Raw genomic sequence first — 14,754 nt, 5'->3', positions numbered from 1 at the left:
GTTATACTTGTTGGGAGGATAAAGGTGCAAGACTATATAAATCATCCCTTCCTCCAAAGCATCTTTGTTACATGTGATAAATTAATTATTGTTGGACGGGAGATGTGCCAGTTAGTCATCCTGCACATCCACCCGACACCAACATCAGTGAACTTTAAAGTCGGACATGCTGTGATGTTATAAAACCTATTAAGAGGAAAAAAATAATAAACTGGATTACCATGCAGTGTCAGTTAACCCACTAACCTCTGGCTTCAGTGTGATAATAGAAAATCCTATTTCACTTTAGATCTGGTTTCCCCTCGAAAGATCAGGTTATACCAAGCCTCGATTTATCCCAACAATAGAAATAGTATTCAATAGCAGTCTATTTTGAATTAGTCAACCTGCTTTTTTGTACGTGTCAAATCTGTGCTTGAAAGAAAAATCACAAAGGCGCTTAACCCTAGGGATCCTTGTTTGGCATATATTGATGTATTCACTGATTTGTGAGGTGCTGCGTTCACAGGTATTCTCAAACATAATCTCTACCTTGTCATTTTAATTTGCGTTTGTGATCAAGCCGCAACTGGCAAATTTGTCAAACAGTAAGCCCCGCAGCATTCATTTTTCATGCCAACTTTGCTATTTTCAGACCCTCCCATCTGGTACAAGCTTAGAAACTCACCAATGATTTACAGTTGCAATCTTTTGTTATGAAGCCTGTAAATGACTAGGATTGTAGGGCTTTTGTGGTTTTTACACCGTGATTTTACATTAGCGAATGCCTGTATGTGATCGGTATAATGAGAGCTCCTTAAAAGACTAATGTAATTGTATCTTAGAAGCTGTGATTAGCCGAATAGCTGTGAGAAGCAGATTCTTGTTGTAAAAAAAACAGAAAATGGTCTTTATTCACAATCAGTCAAATGAGAATTTGGTCATTTGGCACAAGTTCTGAATTTATTTATTTATTTATTTTTGACCAAATGTACAGTAGTTTGTTTGTTAGTTCCCCCCTATGTATTCAGTAACTCCCTAAAACATTTACTTCTTTTTTACTATAAAATATATTTTAGATGTTTGAAAGTAGATGACTTGCATGAATTCCGTCCCCCCGGACCCTTTATCACTGCAGTATATGTGCTCAAACGGTTTTAATTAATATGAAAAGTTGTGGTTGCAGTTGTGGCTAATGCTTTGTTTTCCTCCCTGGGTAGTTCTTGCTAATGCAGCTTTATAATGAACTGGATCATCCCTCAGTGAGGACAGATGCAGTGGTTTGTTAGATACGAGAAGTTAGCTGTGTGGATATATATCAGAGCCAGCTTCTCTTGTGCTATTAGGCAGCCTGCCAAGGCATGCCAATAGCTTACAATACAGCACAAATCTCAGTGATGAATGACACAGACAGATACATACCATATCTCACCCTCAGCAGATTTCAGCCGCTCTCAAATCTCTGTTTTTATGTGCTAAACACATAAGCTGAATTAACTTGAAATCCACTTGTGTAACCTCCAATATGGAGGTGTTTTTGCAGATTTAAAGCATGTACACATAACAGACGCATAGATGTTTCTAGTAAAAGGACTCTTGGATTCTCTCGCGTTGGCTGTATATGCAGAGAATTTTCTGATTCTGCCTCTGAATGCCGTATTATAGCATCCAAATCCATTTACAGTAAGCTCACACTGATTAACGGGCCAGAGAAGGTGTGAAATTCTGTGACTACATCCCAACTGAAATGTCAGGTAGTGTGGCAAATGTTTAAAGTGAACAGAGCTAGATATTCTGTTGTCTGTAAAAAAATGAACTTGCCATCACAAATCCGAACACTTTCATACCACCTGACTGACACTGATTTGAATTGCCAAAATTATTTTCTCTGCAGAGACTGGCGGTTCTAAATATGCGTTTGCATATAATGAATTGCTTTTGACACCTGATGCCAGGTTACTTCATGTATAATATATGTATCTGTAACTTGGTATATAAAAACTCTATATCGTGTGCCCAGTTTTCACTATCTAACACCCATTCCTTCCTCTTCTTTTCTTTGAATATCATGTTTTACTCAGACATACTGTACAGGTACATCAGATTACGGGAGTAAAATGGGTTGCGAACAACATTTTTATTTTAAATGATCTGTATTCTCAGCCTTGTCCTTTGGGCTCAGAAGTAATTTGCCCTCGGCTTTGTCATCAGCAATGTGTTCCTTTTAATCTCTTATTTTATGTTATCCTTATATTTTATGCTAGCGTGCTTCTGTGATGCCCAAGTTATGTAATGCTCCCTAGGCATTTTCATGGGCTGATGCCTGTACTGTAAATGCATGATCCAGCCAAAGCACAAGATTCATCCGTTGCCACTTTTTTGGATCAGACAGACTTCTCTTCCAATATATGCCAAAAATCTGCATTCAAGCAGTGTTGATGTGTCACATTGCTATTTTCATTCCTTCCCAGGAGATTGTGGAATGAAGAAATGATGAGCAGCACAGTATCACAGGAACAAAATATCTCAACGCAGTGATTATAGTGATGGATATCCATATTCTTTATGCACAGTTCTCGCAGCCATGAAAACTTAGATATTTGAACATTTTGATTTCTTGGCCTAAGTAAAAAAATGATTAACATTTCTTGAATATTATTTAGCCTAATTTAAGTCATTGATACCTAATAAACAAATAGTTTAAAATTATTATCTAATATGACTTTACAGTTTTTTCTAATCTTCAGTGACTAATGTTTCTTCCTCACATTGAATCATCAACCATAATTATAGTGAGTTTTTTTCCTCTCATACTTACTGTTTGATGTGTTTTTTTTGTGTGTTTTTTGTACATTTTGTAAATTAGTTTCTCCCTAACACTTACTGCTAGATGCTTTGATATTTTAAATGTTGCAAATTAGTTTTCCTGATATGTAAAATGAGAGAAACTCTCACTTTCGTGTACAGTGTAGGGAAGCTCATGACTTCATGTTTGTTAAATGATGTGACATATCTGTGTGAAGTAACTATGGAGGCCAAAGTCTAAGAACATCACTTGTTACTGATATCACTTCAATAGTGGAAATTTCTTTTCAGCTCTCCGATAACATGAAACGTATAACACAGAAGGCCTGGAGAACTTCATACCTTCAACTGTGGGGCTATAGAAGAGAATGTCAAAAATTCAATCAGGAAAAAATAGTCTGAACACAGACCTCAATAACTTGCAGGTGATTTTCAAAGAACGAGTTGCCTGGAATATAAATGTCCCCCACTCAAATTCAGACATAGCAAGTAATTTAACGCTAGCTAGAAAGACATAAGTGGATCACCTGCTTGAAGGGAGTTATTTTCTTATATTTTTTTTATATCGTGTTCAACTTAGTATTCTGTTCAGGCCTGCTTTATTTGTGTGTATATTAAGTATGGTGTCATTTCTTTCATAGCCTTTTTCTATATGTCCTTTTGAGTTTGATCACATGTCATTCTAGTAGCTGTTTACTCATGCTATAAGAAATAATATACAATAAAGGTTTATGTATGATAAACATTTATTTTGTTCCAGTGAGAGAGGTTATTGCTTCTTGACTAAAAATTCAGCCTGTAGTTAAAGCTTGCTCACCGACGCCGCTAGAGAGATTTACACCGCATTTGTGAACATGAAAGGACCCTCATTTTACATGCACATATTCAGAGAACCTTCCTCAGCTCCACAGCCTTTGAACAGCCATTAAACAATTTATCACTGAGCAGTTAATTTCTTTTCTCTAACCCTTGGGACAAACGGTATTTCTCAGCATTGCACCCATAAGATTTACACGCATTGACCACTCTGAATCTTGTTGCTAATTCATTTCTGCCTCTTTTCACACGACTGTAAATGAAAACTTTGCATTTTTTTCGAAGGCCTTTCCTCTCAGGCTCGAAGGGTTAGTTTATTTGAGTTTGCTTATGTGTGTTCACTCTTGCCCTAAATCACATTGGTTTTTATTTTCTTTCTGTAGTTCCTCCAGCAATCCATGAGATGAAAAGTCACGGGGTTCGACCCGGTCAGGTTGCCCTGCTGAGATGTGAGGCAGCAGCTGTCCCCAATCCAGTCTTTGAGTGGTACAAGGGAGAGAAAAGGTAAAACCAAGAGTGATAGACGATTAAAGCATTCATTTCATTAGCTAAGCTGTACAGTGATCATTTATCATACATTATGCATGTTAAGTGAGTTTATTTGTGATTCAGAATGCTCACTACGGAGAAGATTAATGATGGTCGAGTCCGCCTTTTGTGGCAAGTGTGCATTTGCAAAAAGATGTAATATTCTGATCAGTATTCATTTGCAGTCACTACATTTGTTGAATCCACAGAATAATTACTGTACAATCAAACTGTACACCAGTTTTGAGAATTTTGCCTAAGGTTTAATCACTGAAAGTTGATCTAAAGCTGAATTACAGTCTTTAGTAGTGTTAGTTTAATAGCTATGGATCTGCAGCTTATCAAATATTACAAAGTGTCTTATTAAAGAGTCTTAATTTCGAAAGATAGTGACTCTTGGCACAGCATAAGCTCATGAAAATCACTTTTGCAACTTAACCGTCATTTTTAACTTTTAATTAAAGTCATACACTTCTGGCAAAAATAGTCTAACTTTCTAAAATAGCTCCGAGTCAAACTAACATTTCAGCAATACAAAAAGATGTCTTGACTGATCAGACAGCATTATGTATTATTTTAAGAGTTGGTATAAATAAAATAACAATTTATCAGTCTTTAGTGGTTTTGGAGGGCAGTAGGGCACAATTAATTTTTCATGCCCCAAAAAGTGCTAAAATAAGGACTCTCCTGAAGGAAGTACTAGTGTTTACAAGGCATTGAAGGAATAAGTTTTGGTATGCTTTAGTATAGGCTTTGCTTCTATGGAAATGAAATGTCAAATCACATGACAGTCTAGTCAACTGTTCACAAGTATCAATCATAGACTGTAAAAAAAATTATGGACGACGCCCCTTCGCTCTTTTCCATTGGTGAGAACTGAAGCCGTCATTGTCCCGATATGGCGCTGACATCTTGGGACTTGAGTCTGCGCAGTAACGGTCTCGGGTCCAGACCTACGCAGTAGTGAGCAGGAAGTAAAGCCGCGAAATCAACGCTCTGCCCTCACTCTCGCAGAATGCACTCTCCCTGCACTTTTTTAAGTGGACTATGTCTGCTCCGTACCTCCGTTGTGCTCCAATTTTGATATCTGTTGATTGCAGTACGACAAGGCTTGTTAAAATAAAGTAAATACAATCTCCTCAGTCCGAAGATCCCGGAAAAAAGTCAGTTGGTGCTTCAGTGACTACTTCGCTCAGAGAGCCTGTCAATCACAGCTGCCAATCATAACTTTACACCACCATTTTTATAGCATCACGTAACTAACTAAAAACAAACTTATTGTAAAAACAGACACTTGAATTTACATCAGCGTGATAAAAACGACTGCAAATGACAGAAACCACCTTTGGAAAAAAGATATTTGAGGTGTAATTTAATTGTTTAGTTGGTCTCACGTCCCGTTGAATAAGATGGGGAGGCGGGGTTTATGACCTATACTAGGACCAGCCACCGGGGGCGATCGAGACGTTTTGGCTTCACTTTTCAGGGCTTGTGTGGCACGCTTGGTATCAACACGTAATGTGACATTCTCTTTTTGCAGTATAATGATGGCTACAGATGGTTAAGTAGATGTAAGAGAGATAAGACCAATCACAATTCAATATGCAAATTAATGCAAGAAAGAATGCCAATCGCAATTAAGTATGCAAATATTCATCACTGCAAGCACACTGAACAACAATGGCACACTGCTAACTGTTCCAATTTATTGCTGTGTCGACCTTTCTCTGGAAGTGTCAGTGTTTTATTTCTTTTTTTAGGATTTTTGTCATTTTCTGTAAACATTTTGTGGCTGTGCACCAGCAGTTTTTTTTAAACTGTATTGTAGATGTGACTAAAAAAAATGTCTCTACATCTCGAATTCTTTTCACAGTTGGAGATTTTCAGAATTCAATAAAAAAATTCATAAAGTATACTTCTAAAAATAGAGAGCACACTTGGGGCACAGACCGTCTTTGTATGGAGTCTAGCTGAATCAATAGCAGAAATTTTAAGTTTTGAGGAATGATTCTATGATTCACTATAACATTTTATTGTTTACAAACAGCCAAATTAATGAAATGTGATGGAATGAGAGTGGAGCTTTGCTCAAAAGAGTCATCTTATATTATTTCCTTTGATACAAGTCTACTTCTGAAAACACATGTATACAGTCACGTTAAACTAGAAATGGGTACAAACCTACAGTAGGTTAGGAAGATCAGTTATACTTCCCTTACATCTTAACCCTACATTTAATTGTATGTTTGTATAACCTCATTACTAGTAAAGAACATTCCAAGTCTTCGCACCAATCAGTGATGACTCAAGTGGTGGTTCTTGAATTTAAATACCAAATTACCCTATTACCCGTCATTTACCCACTCTTGCTGAGTACGATCTGAATCAGCAGTTCACACTGTGCTAATTGTAATTATAGGCTTCACTCGATTTATTCAAATTGCAAAGGAGGCTTATTGGCATTGGGTCTGTACTCTGCTTAATCTAAGGCTTTACATTGAACATTGTTGCTAAACTGTCTGGTTTACTGTATTTTCCTGAACTAACGGTAGTGAGGTGCAGGGAAATAGTGAAAGAGAAACCATTCAAGTAATATTGAGCCATTCAAGTAATATTGAGGAAACAAAGGGGAATAATGCAGAGAAATCATGAACTACTTTTCTTTTTTTTATTAGATAATCATGAAAAGTGATAATCATATTTGTATGAGGTAAATATATAAATATAAAGATAGTTGGGTCTCGAAATTGTTCGTTTGTGATGGAAAGCACTTGCGAAATTGCGACTCCCTAAAACATTCCACTTCCCAGTTGCAATATGTAATTGCTTGTAAGTAGGGATGCACAGATGTATAAAAGCAATTATTTTCACTATCTCCCATTGACCGATTGTTTAAAAACAGCCAATGATCAGGGCCTATTATATCCTGTCAATCAAAAGGGCACGGAAAAACGTGTCAGACTGAAACTCATACTGTGGCTGCATCCGAAATCGCATACTTCCCTACTATATAGTAAAACATTATGTGACGAAAAAAGTATGTCTGAATTCTCAGTACTCCTAAAAGAGTAGGCAAAAATGATCCGTATGACCTACTACTTCCGGTGGCAGTGAGTGTTCTGAAGTGTGCATATGATGGACTCTTTACTATTTTATGAGGCCACAGGAGAGGATTTATGAATGGCAGTGAAGTGACACAGCTGACACTGGTAGGTCACATGATAATGACAACATGGCGGATGTACTTCCGGATTAAGTACAAACAGGCGAGTTATGAAAAATTGAGTGTGAGGGAATTGCTCACTTCACACAAAAATATATTGGAATGAGATGGCTAACTGTAGTAGCGTTTAGTCCACTGTCTATAATAGCCTAATTTAGAGATCACTTTTTTTCTTTTAACCGACTACCGACAACTTTGATCGGTTAACATTGAAACGGTCAACCATCGGTCAAACAGTCATCGGTTTACATCCCTAGCATTGTTACTTCTGATAAGAAACAAAGTGTCAGCTTTTAAATTCTGTCCATTTTATCATGAAATTCAAACCATAAATGGCGTTTTGGCGCTCTAAAAGGGTTAGTTCACCCAAAAATTATGTAATTGATTACTCACCCTCGTATCGTTCCAAAAGAGTGAGTCCATCATTCATCTTCGGAGCACAAATTAAGATATTTTTGAGGAAATCCGAGAGCTTTCTGTCCCTCCATAGACCGCTCCTCCATGTCAGTGTGCTATAACAGCGTAGCAGACTGACATGGAGGAGAAGAGATTCTTGAATAAAGTGGTTATTTGGGAGGGGATTATATTGGGGTTGGGGGGTTTGCACCCAAAAAGTATTCTTGTTGCTTCATAACATTTAAGGTTGAACCACTGTAGTCACATGGACTATTTTAACAATGTCTATACTACCTTTCCGGGCCTTAAAAGTGGCAATAACGTTGCAGTCTATGGGGGACAGAAATTTGTTTCAATTCAACAAAAAAAAAAATTGGTCCTCACAGATAATGTTCCATAGTAAAAAAATATATATACATAATACCCGAAAAAGGTGTAGGCTAAAGCCTATGCTTATTATGCCAACCCTTTATACATAATTATTTAATGAGCGTCACTTTCCTCTCTGGGTTTGATTCATACAAAATAAACAAACAGTTACTGTACATAAGTCAATTTCCAAAATTACATACATTATTACAAAGGTGGCAGAGAAATGTAGTATCATCTCTACTTGTAAGTAGAACAGATTGATATATCAGTACAATCCTTTTTGTGTAGTATGTCCTATAACACTCAGATACAGTGGTAGCAAAGGTCTTTTGTTTTAAGAAAAGTTTTTGTTCTAGTAAGTGTCAGCGGGAGACAAGCTATTGGAGAGTTGGGGGACAAAAGGTCAGCACATTTACCTGTGAGAGTAACATGGATGACCCAGAGTCAGGCCTCTCAAGAGCAACTGCTGCTGAACTTAAGACCTCGACAAAGCTACAAGCCATGTGCAAATTTTCTGCTTCTGATTTTCCTTTTGGCAATTCCCTCAGGATCAGGGACAATTGTAACATCTTTTTTAAATTTTCCTTCATAACTCACAGCCTACCATATATCTACCTGCCATCTTTTGGTGTAAGAAACATTAATATGTGTCAAAAACAGAAAACTTAGATGGGTAACGTGAAATACATTCACAAGAAATCAGTGTGTTATCATCCTCCATATTGTGACTCCTCAAAGGAACAATATTACTTTTTTAATATTTATCTTTGAATAGATTTCACCTTTATTTCGGTAGTAATTCCTTTACCTTTTTAGGATTTATTCATGTCTATCTCACATGTTCTGACTTTATTGTCTTTCTGTTTGGGGTTCCACACTGAGAGAAAATAATATTTTAGTCAAGTAGTAATAACAATAAAACATATATAAAACATAAAATACAGTAAAGTAGATAAATTGATTTAAACAAATCAATAGACAAATGGTGTATATCTACAGTACAGCATGTAAACCAATCAGAGTATCTAAGCATACAGTATTTGGTTCTTTAACCATATTCAAAATTTGTTTAGTCAATTAATCGCTTTATGTTTAAATATATACCAGCATTTAAAAGTTTGGGGTCAGTAAAATTTTAAATGTTTTTGAAAAAAACTCATGATCAAATACAGTAAAATAATAAAATTGTGAAATATTATTAAAATTTAAAATATTTATTTACATACTTAATTTATTCATGTAAGGGCTAAGCTAAATTTGGTGCTCGAGAAACATTACTTATTATTATCAATATTGAAAATGTTGTGCTGCTTAATATTTTTGTGGAAACTGATTTTTTGTTTTCAAATCTTTTATAACAATACAAGTCTTTATCCTTGGTGAATAAAAGTGTTTATAAAAATCCCCAAACATTTGAGACTGAAAATATTAGTCAACAATTTTCACATTTAGAAATTGCTAGCAAATGTTTACAAATAATTACAAAGAAACTGCAAGTAACACATTGAAATAAAGGATGGATGGATGGATTGTTAGCATGTCACACTGCAGCACACCGTTGTCACTGCTTGACATCTCATGTCAACTGATGGTCTTATTTCCAGGATTAACATGGGCCAAGGAATAGAAATCAAGAACCTCAGCTCCAGATCAGTTCTCACAGTCAAGAATATGACACAGGATCGCTATGGCAACTACACCTGTGTGGCTGTCAACAGGTTGGGAACAGCCAACGCCAGTGTGCCTCTGATTCGTAAGTAACAAGCATTACTCTCCCCTGGTTAACTGTTGTTGTGCTGGTATGAATGTTTGCATACATGCAGTTACAGTCGCCGCAGAGCTCCGCCGAGAAAACAGTTTTCACCCATCTTTAATACATATGTTGCAGAGGAAATGAGAGAAGATGGTTCTCAAATAGGTCATTGTTTTGGAGCCTGAAGTTTTTCTGTGAAGCATTTTCAAAGAGCTATCGCTCTTAAAATGAGATGCAATTGCTTTGAGCAGTCTGTTTGAAATGCTTAGTGTTTTTCTGTTTCAGTGGTCGCTGAGTCTATAATAAAAGTGGGTTAACAAGATAAACAAATGAGGGGGAAAAAAACAACAACAAAAAATAGTGATAGTCTTAAAAGTGGCAGATGGAAAAGTTGAGTCCCTTGCTTTTAGATGAAGCATATCAAAGGCCCAGCTGAGATGAAAATTCCAGCATCTTTACACGTTCTACTGAAGACCGACAGTCTGTGATGCGGGAAACCCAGAATAGACCAGAAAGCTGCATCTTCTCCTCCCACCAGAGTTACTTCGTTCTTATTTTCCTCATCGCTAATGAAAAGGAAACCTACCCTACTGTGCTCCTAATGAGAAATGGCAAGCAATTCCTCCACAACACGCACATCTCCACATCTGTAGAGATTGCAAATGCAAGAGCTGGTCATCGTTTCCTGGGCCTAAATTGCTGTTATAATATTGGTCAATAACTATTGATGAAGCAAAGGTGGATTCAGGGACACATTAATATTTAATGGAGGACCTCAACCTCAGAGACAAGGTGTGGAGTACTAATCAAAGTGCAGTGTTTGATTTTCTCCTCAGCATGAAGAAACCTATCATTTTGCTCTATTTTTAGCCCAGCGTATGATTTCCTCCCTCATATTTTATACCTAATATCGATTGAAAGTGTTTCTTAGATTATTCCCACAGATTTGTTTTGATGTCTCTGCATCCTAGACATGCAGTATCCCTAGCCGACCACTATAGTCACAGAATTAACTACTTCCCCCCCATGGAACCGGCTGGGTCATTTACTGTACTGTACGTCTGCCAACATCAAGGTGATTGAGTGCTTTTGGCATCTACAAAGGGTGTTTAGCATAGTGAAATGCTCTTTAATAGCAGGGATGAGCTCCCATTAAAGGTCCTCTGTGGCAAGGTGAAAGTAAAGGCCATTATTCCATTTCGCTAGGACGTTTCGGTAGGGCTTGCATGTCAAAATTCATTAGGTTTTTTTGGACGAAATGAGGGATTGATTTTGAAATATTTGCTAGCATTTCTTAAAGGGATAGTTCACCCAAAACCAAACCTGTGGTCATCATTTTCTCACCTTGATTTTGTTCCAAACTGTATGCATTTCTTTCTTCTGTGTAAGACAAGATTATTTGTCCCTACAGTAAAACTTATTGCGATCCAATGTTGTTTTGGACACCAATGACTTTCTTTGTAGGGATAAAAACATTTGAAAATTGTTACAAAATATCTTCTTTTGTATTCTGCTGGAGACAAAATATTTAACAGGTCTGGGATGACATGCGGATGAATACATAATGACAGAATTTTTGGATTAACTTTCTCCAAAATGAACCCTCAAAACAGGTGTTTTCATTGTCACTATCTACACTGGCCCAGTGTTCCCACTAAAAGAGAGCTGGCACACGAGTCTCAACTCCATTAGTTCTTTATTGGCCTGAATATTTAATTTCTCATTGTTTTATGCTTCACGCAAAGTGTATGTTTGAATGTAATCCTTAACAGCAGAATTAGAATATTAACTGACATTATGCTTAAGAGATTAAATTTTCATTAAGAAAAAGTGCACTTTCATGAAGCGTTGGCATGCACTCTGCTAATGACGTTAGAGTCAGATACACTCAGAGATCGAACCACATGTTTAAAACTGCATTATTTAAGCCTTACCAATTGCCAAATGACCCCAATATAGCTAATGGCCTTGGTTGCAATAGTCAGAGACAGATTCTCTTCTGTTGATATAAAAAATGCATGTCAAAGCATCACACTCAGTCTTTGCTTTCCCAATGTCTCAATGGGAATTCATTAGTGTAAAAAGATATTAACTCTTAAGGATGTGTTTAGCACATATTAGTAATTGACTATAATGAAAATAATCTCACATAATGTGCATACAACTGGGTCAAAAGATTGCGTAAATTGATAAACGGCCATGAGTTTCTATGCTGTCACTGTATAGTAGTTGATATTTTTCCTTCAGCGAGCACACACTCTCAAACGTGACAATGCAAACTTGCGGTTTTGTGAGGTAGGTAACAAATGTCTGACAGTTAGTGTGTCTCTTTTGTTTAATTTCTAAAACTTTCCTGACCACTGTCTGCGAACACCAGTTCACTGAACAGTCTCTTTTGGAAAGCAAAAATCTGCAGGCACTGGGCAAAGGTGGTCAATTTAACAAGCTGGTATGTGTGTGTTTTTTTTTGTGTTGCTTTGAGAAAAATTGGTGATGCGAATTAGATTGACTTGACATTTACGTGGCTCTTTCTCCATTACTCACTGTCATCACATTTGATTGGACTTTTGGCCCCTTTGCACCTGGCATTAAAGTGCGTTTTTGGTGATCGGATCACAATCGGATAGCATTTGACCTCATTGAATACACCCAGGACACATTGTGATTGTATCAACCACATTTTAAATATGGTCAGGGACAGCTATAACTACAGTATGCAAGACAAGTAGTGTGAGAAACATAGGTTGTTTAATCATTTTAATATAACATTCATATCACAAGAACGCCTGTGGCAAAAGCTCTTTTTTTCTTACCAAGTGCTGTGTTTTGGCTTCTTGTCTTGTGTTTTTTCTTTTTTATTCTGTGGTCTTACGATTTGGTCATCCAATTTAATGAACAATATCTCATGAATTGTTCCACTGCACTACACTTGAAATCTTTCATTTCTCTCCCCAAATCCTTACTCTCTCCTGGTCTGTTTTCATGTGGGTGCTTTAAAACTTTATTTCCCACCCTTTTCTTCACTTCTAATCCCTATTGGAATGTTTCAAATGCAGGCAAATGGAATAGACCAAATTACTTTTTTTAATCTGCAAGCATTTTGATTTATCCATGTTTCACAAATTTGGTGAATGACAGAAAAAAATTGCAGTTAACACAACCTCTTTAATGTAATGCATTGAATGCACTGTATAAATGTCGTTCATACTATCCGGATACCGTTGATAACGGCAGGTGTAAAAGAGGCCAATGTGTCCTTTACTTTGAGTTTATGAGGGTCTACATCTTTTTTTTTGTTGTTATGTAGGTGAACAACTAACTGTTAACTTTGAATTTTCTGTTTTGCTTTGTTTTCAGTTTGTTGATCTGAAAAGTGTGTGTACTAAAAATGTTCATGTTATGCATATTGTTAAGTGCAGAATATTTTTATAGAAACAGTGAAATGTAAATGTTAACACAGCCAAGCTTTATCTTGTTATGTCTTACATAACGTAAACAAGTTTGTATGTGTGAGGTAAATGTGTCTTGCACTTTGTCTCAAGCAAGGTATATTGTGAACCTGCTTTTTTTTTAATAACTGGTGTGTTTTCCTGTCTGAGCTTTTCTGCAACTCTTTCTTCTACATTTTGCTGTCCCGACTGTAAGGCGCAATGCTGAGAAGCAAAGATTTTGTTGTCCTTAATTGGCAGATTTCGTCTGCTCTGTAATCCAAGCTATCTTTCCCCCCTCATTTTTGCTTATAGCACAGTGTAGGCTTTGCCGAATAATCTCCTCCAACCTGTCATTGGAGTATGACTAAAACACTCATAGCCCGGAGAAGCTCTCAGCCTTTCTTGATAAAGCCTCCACATCTTCAGCTGGCACCAGCTAATGAAAGCCTTGTTCATTTGCCATGCCTATCAATCATAACCTCAGTGTCATCTTTTCATATCTCGCCATTTCTTGCTGTCCCGGTGTTCTTTTACCACTCTTACCGAGTTGTTGAGGATGTTGTTGTCGTGGTTACTATACTGTGACCCTGTCTGAGTCATGGGGTGGAGGCATAAAAAAGGATGAAATGGAAGGTGAACTAGAACAAAAGATATGATGTGAATTTATTCTCATGAATATCGTTTTTCTCCAGGCTGGGAAACTCGTGCATTCATCTTGCCATTCAACCAGCCCTCCTGATCCTATTCTTATTTCCCCATCAATCATATATCAGGTTGCCTTCCCCCACAAGCACCTTTACATGCACTGTAAAGAACCGCCAAATACAGACTGTGCACAATTTATGCTGATACATTGAAGTGCTGTGGTAAGTGCCCATGGATTATGAATCTGATTGGCTGGTATATGCACCATGTTATTCCAGTTCTTCCGAATACATTTCAAACAAACTTATAGACAACACTTATGTAGTCTTACATAGCCAAACCTTTGACTATGACGTAAAGTCTGACTAAACATGTTTTTTGTGTAAGAGTTCAACGCTGTTTGCAACTTTCTCCTTAAAGAAACACATCGACTTTTTGAGACTTTAGCTTATTCACCGTATTCCCCAGAGTTAGATAAATCCACACATACCCTTTTAATCTCTGTGCGTGCCGTAACTCTGTCTGACGCACCCAACGCTAGCCTAGCTTAGCACAAAGACTGGAGGTAAATGGCTCTAGCTAGCATACTGCTCCCAATAAGTGACTAAATAACGCCAACATTTGCCTATTTACATGTTGTGATTTGTATAGTCACAGCCGTTAAAAAGGTCACAGCCGTTTACCTCCCGTCTTTGTGCTAAGCAAGGCTAGCGGTGGGTGCGTCAGACACGTTACGGCACGCACGGAGATGAAAAGGGTGTGTATGGACTTCTTGGGGATACGGTGAATAAGATAAAGTCCCAAAA

The 14,754-nt window shown here is 37.2% G+C and overlaps 1 protein-coding gene across 2 annotated transcripts in view; it reads left to right on the top strand.

Moving 5' to 3' along the window:
- negr1 (neuronal growth regulator 1) overlaps positions 1-14,754 on the top strand; it is a 119,796-nt gene that overhangs the window by 57,507 nt on the left and 47,535 nt on the right. For both annotated transcript variants that reach the window (XM_079628469.1, XM_079628468.1), the window contains exons 5-6: positions 3,984-4,104; positions 9,724-9,872. In XM_079628469.1, the coding sequence (XP_079484595.1) occupies positions 3,984-4,104; positions 9,724-9,872 (270 nt within the window). The remainder of the gene's footprint in view (positions 1-3,983; positions 4,105-9,723; positions 9,873-14,754) is intronic.

The sequence above is a fragment of the Phoxinus phoxinus genome (assembly GCF_949152265.1).
Source record: "Phoxinus phoxinus genome assembly, chromosome: 11".
Lineage (NCBI taxonomy): Eukaryota > Metazoa > Chordata > Actinopteri > Cypriniformes > Leuciscidae > Phoxinus > Phoxinus phoxinus.
Note: the sequence above shows the minus strand (reverse complement) of the source record. Positions and strands in the feature narration are given on the sequence as shown.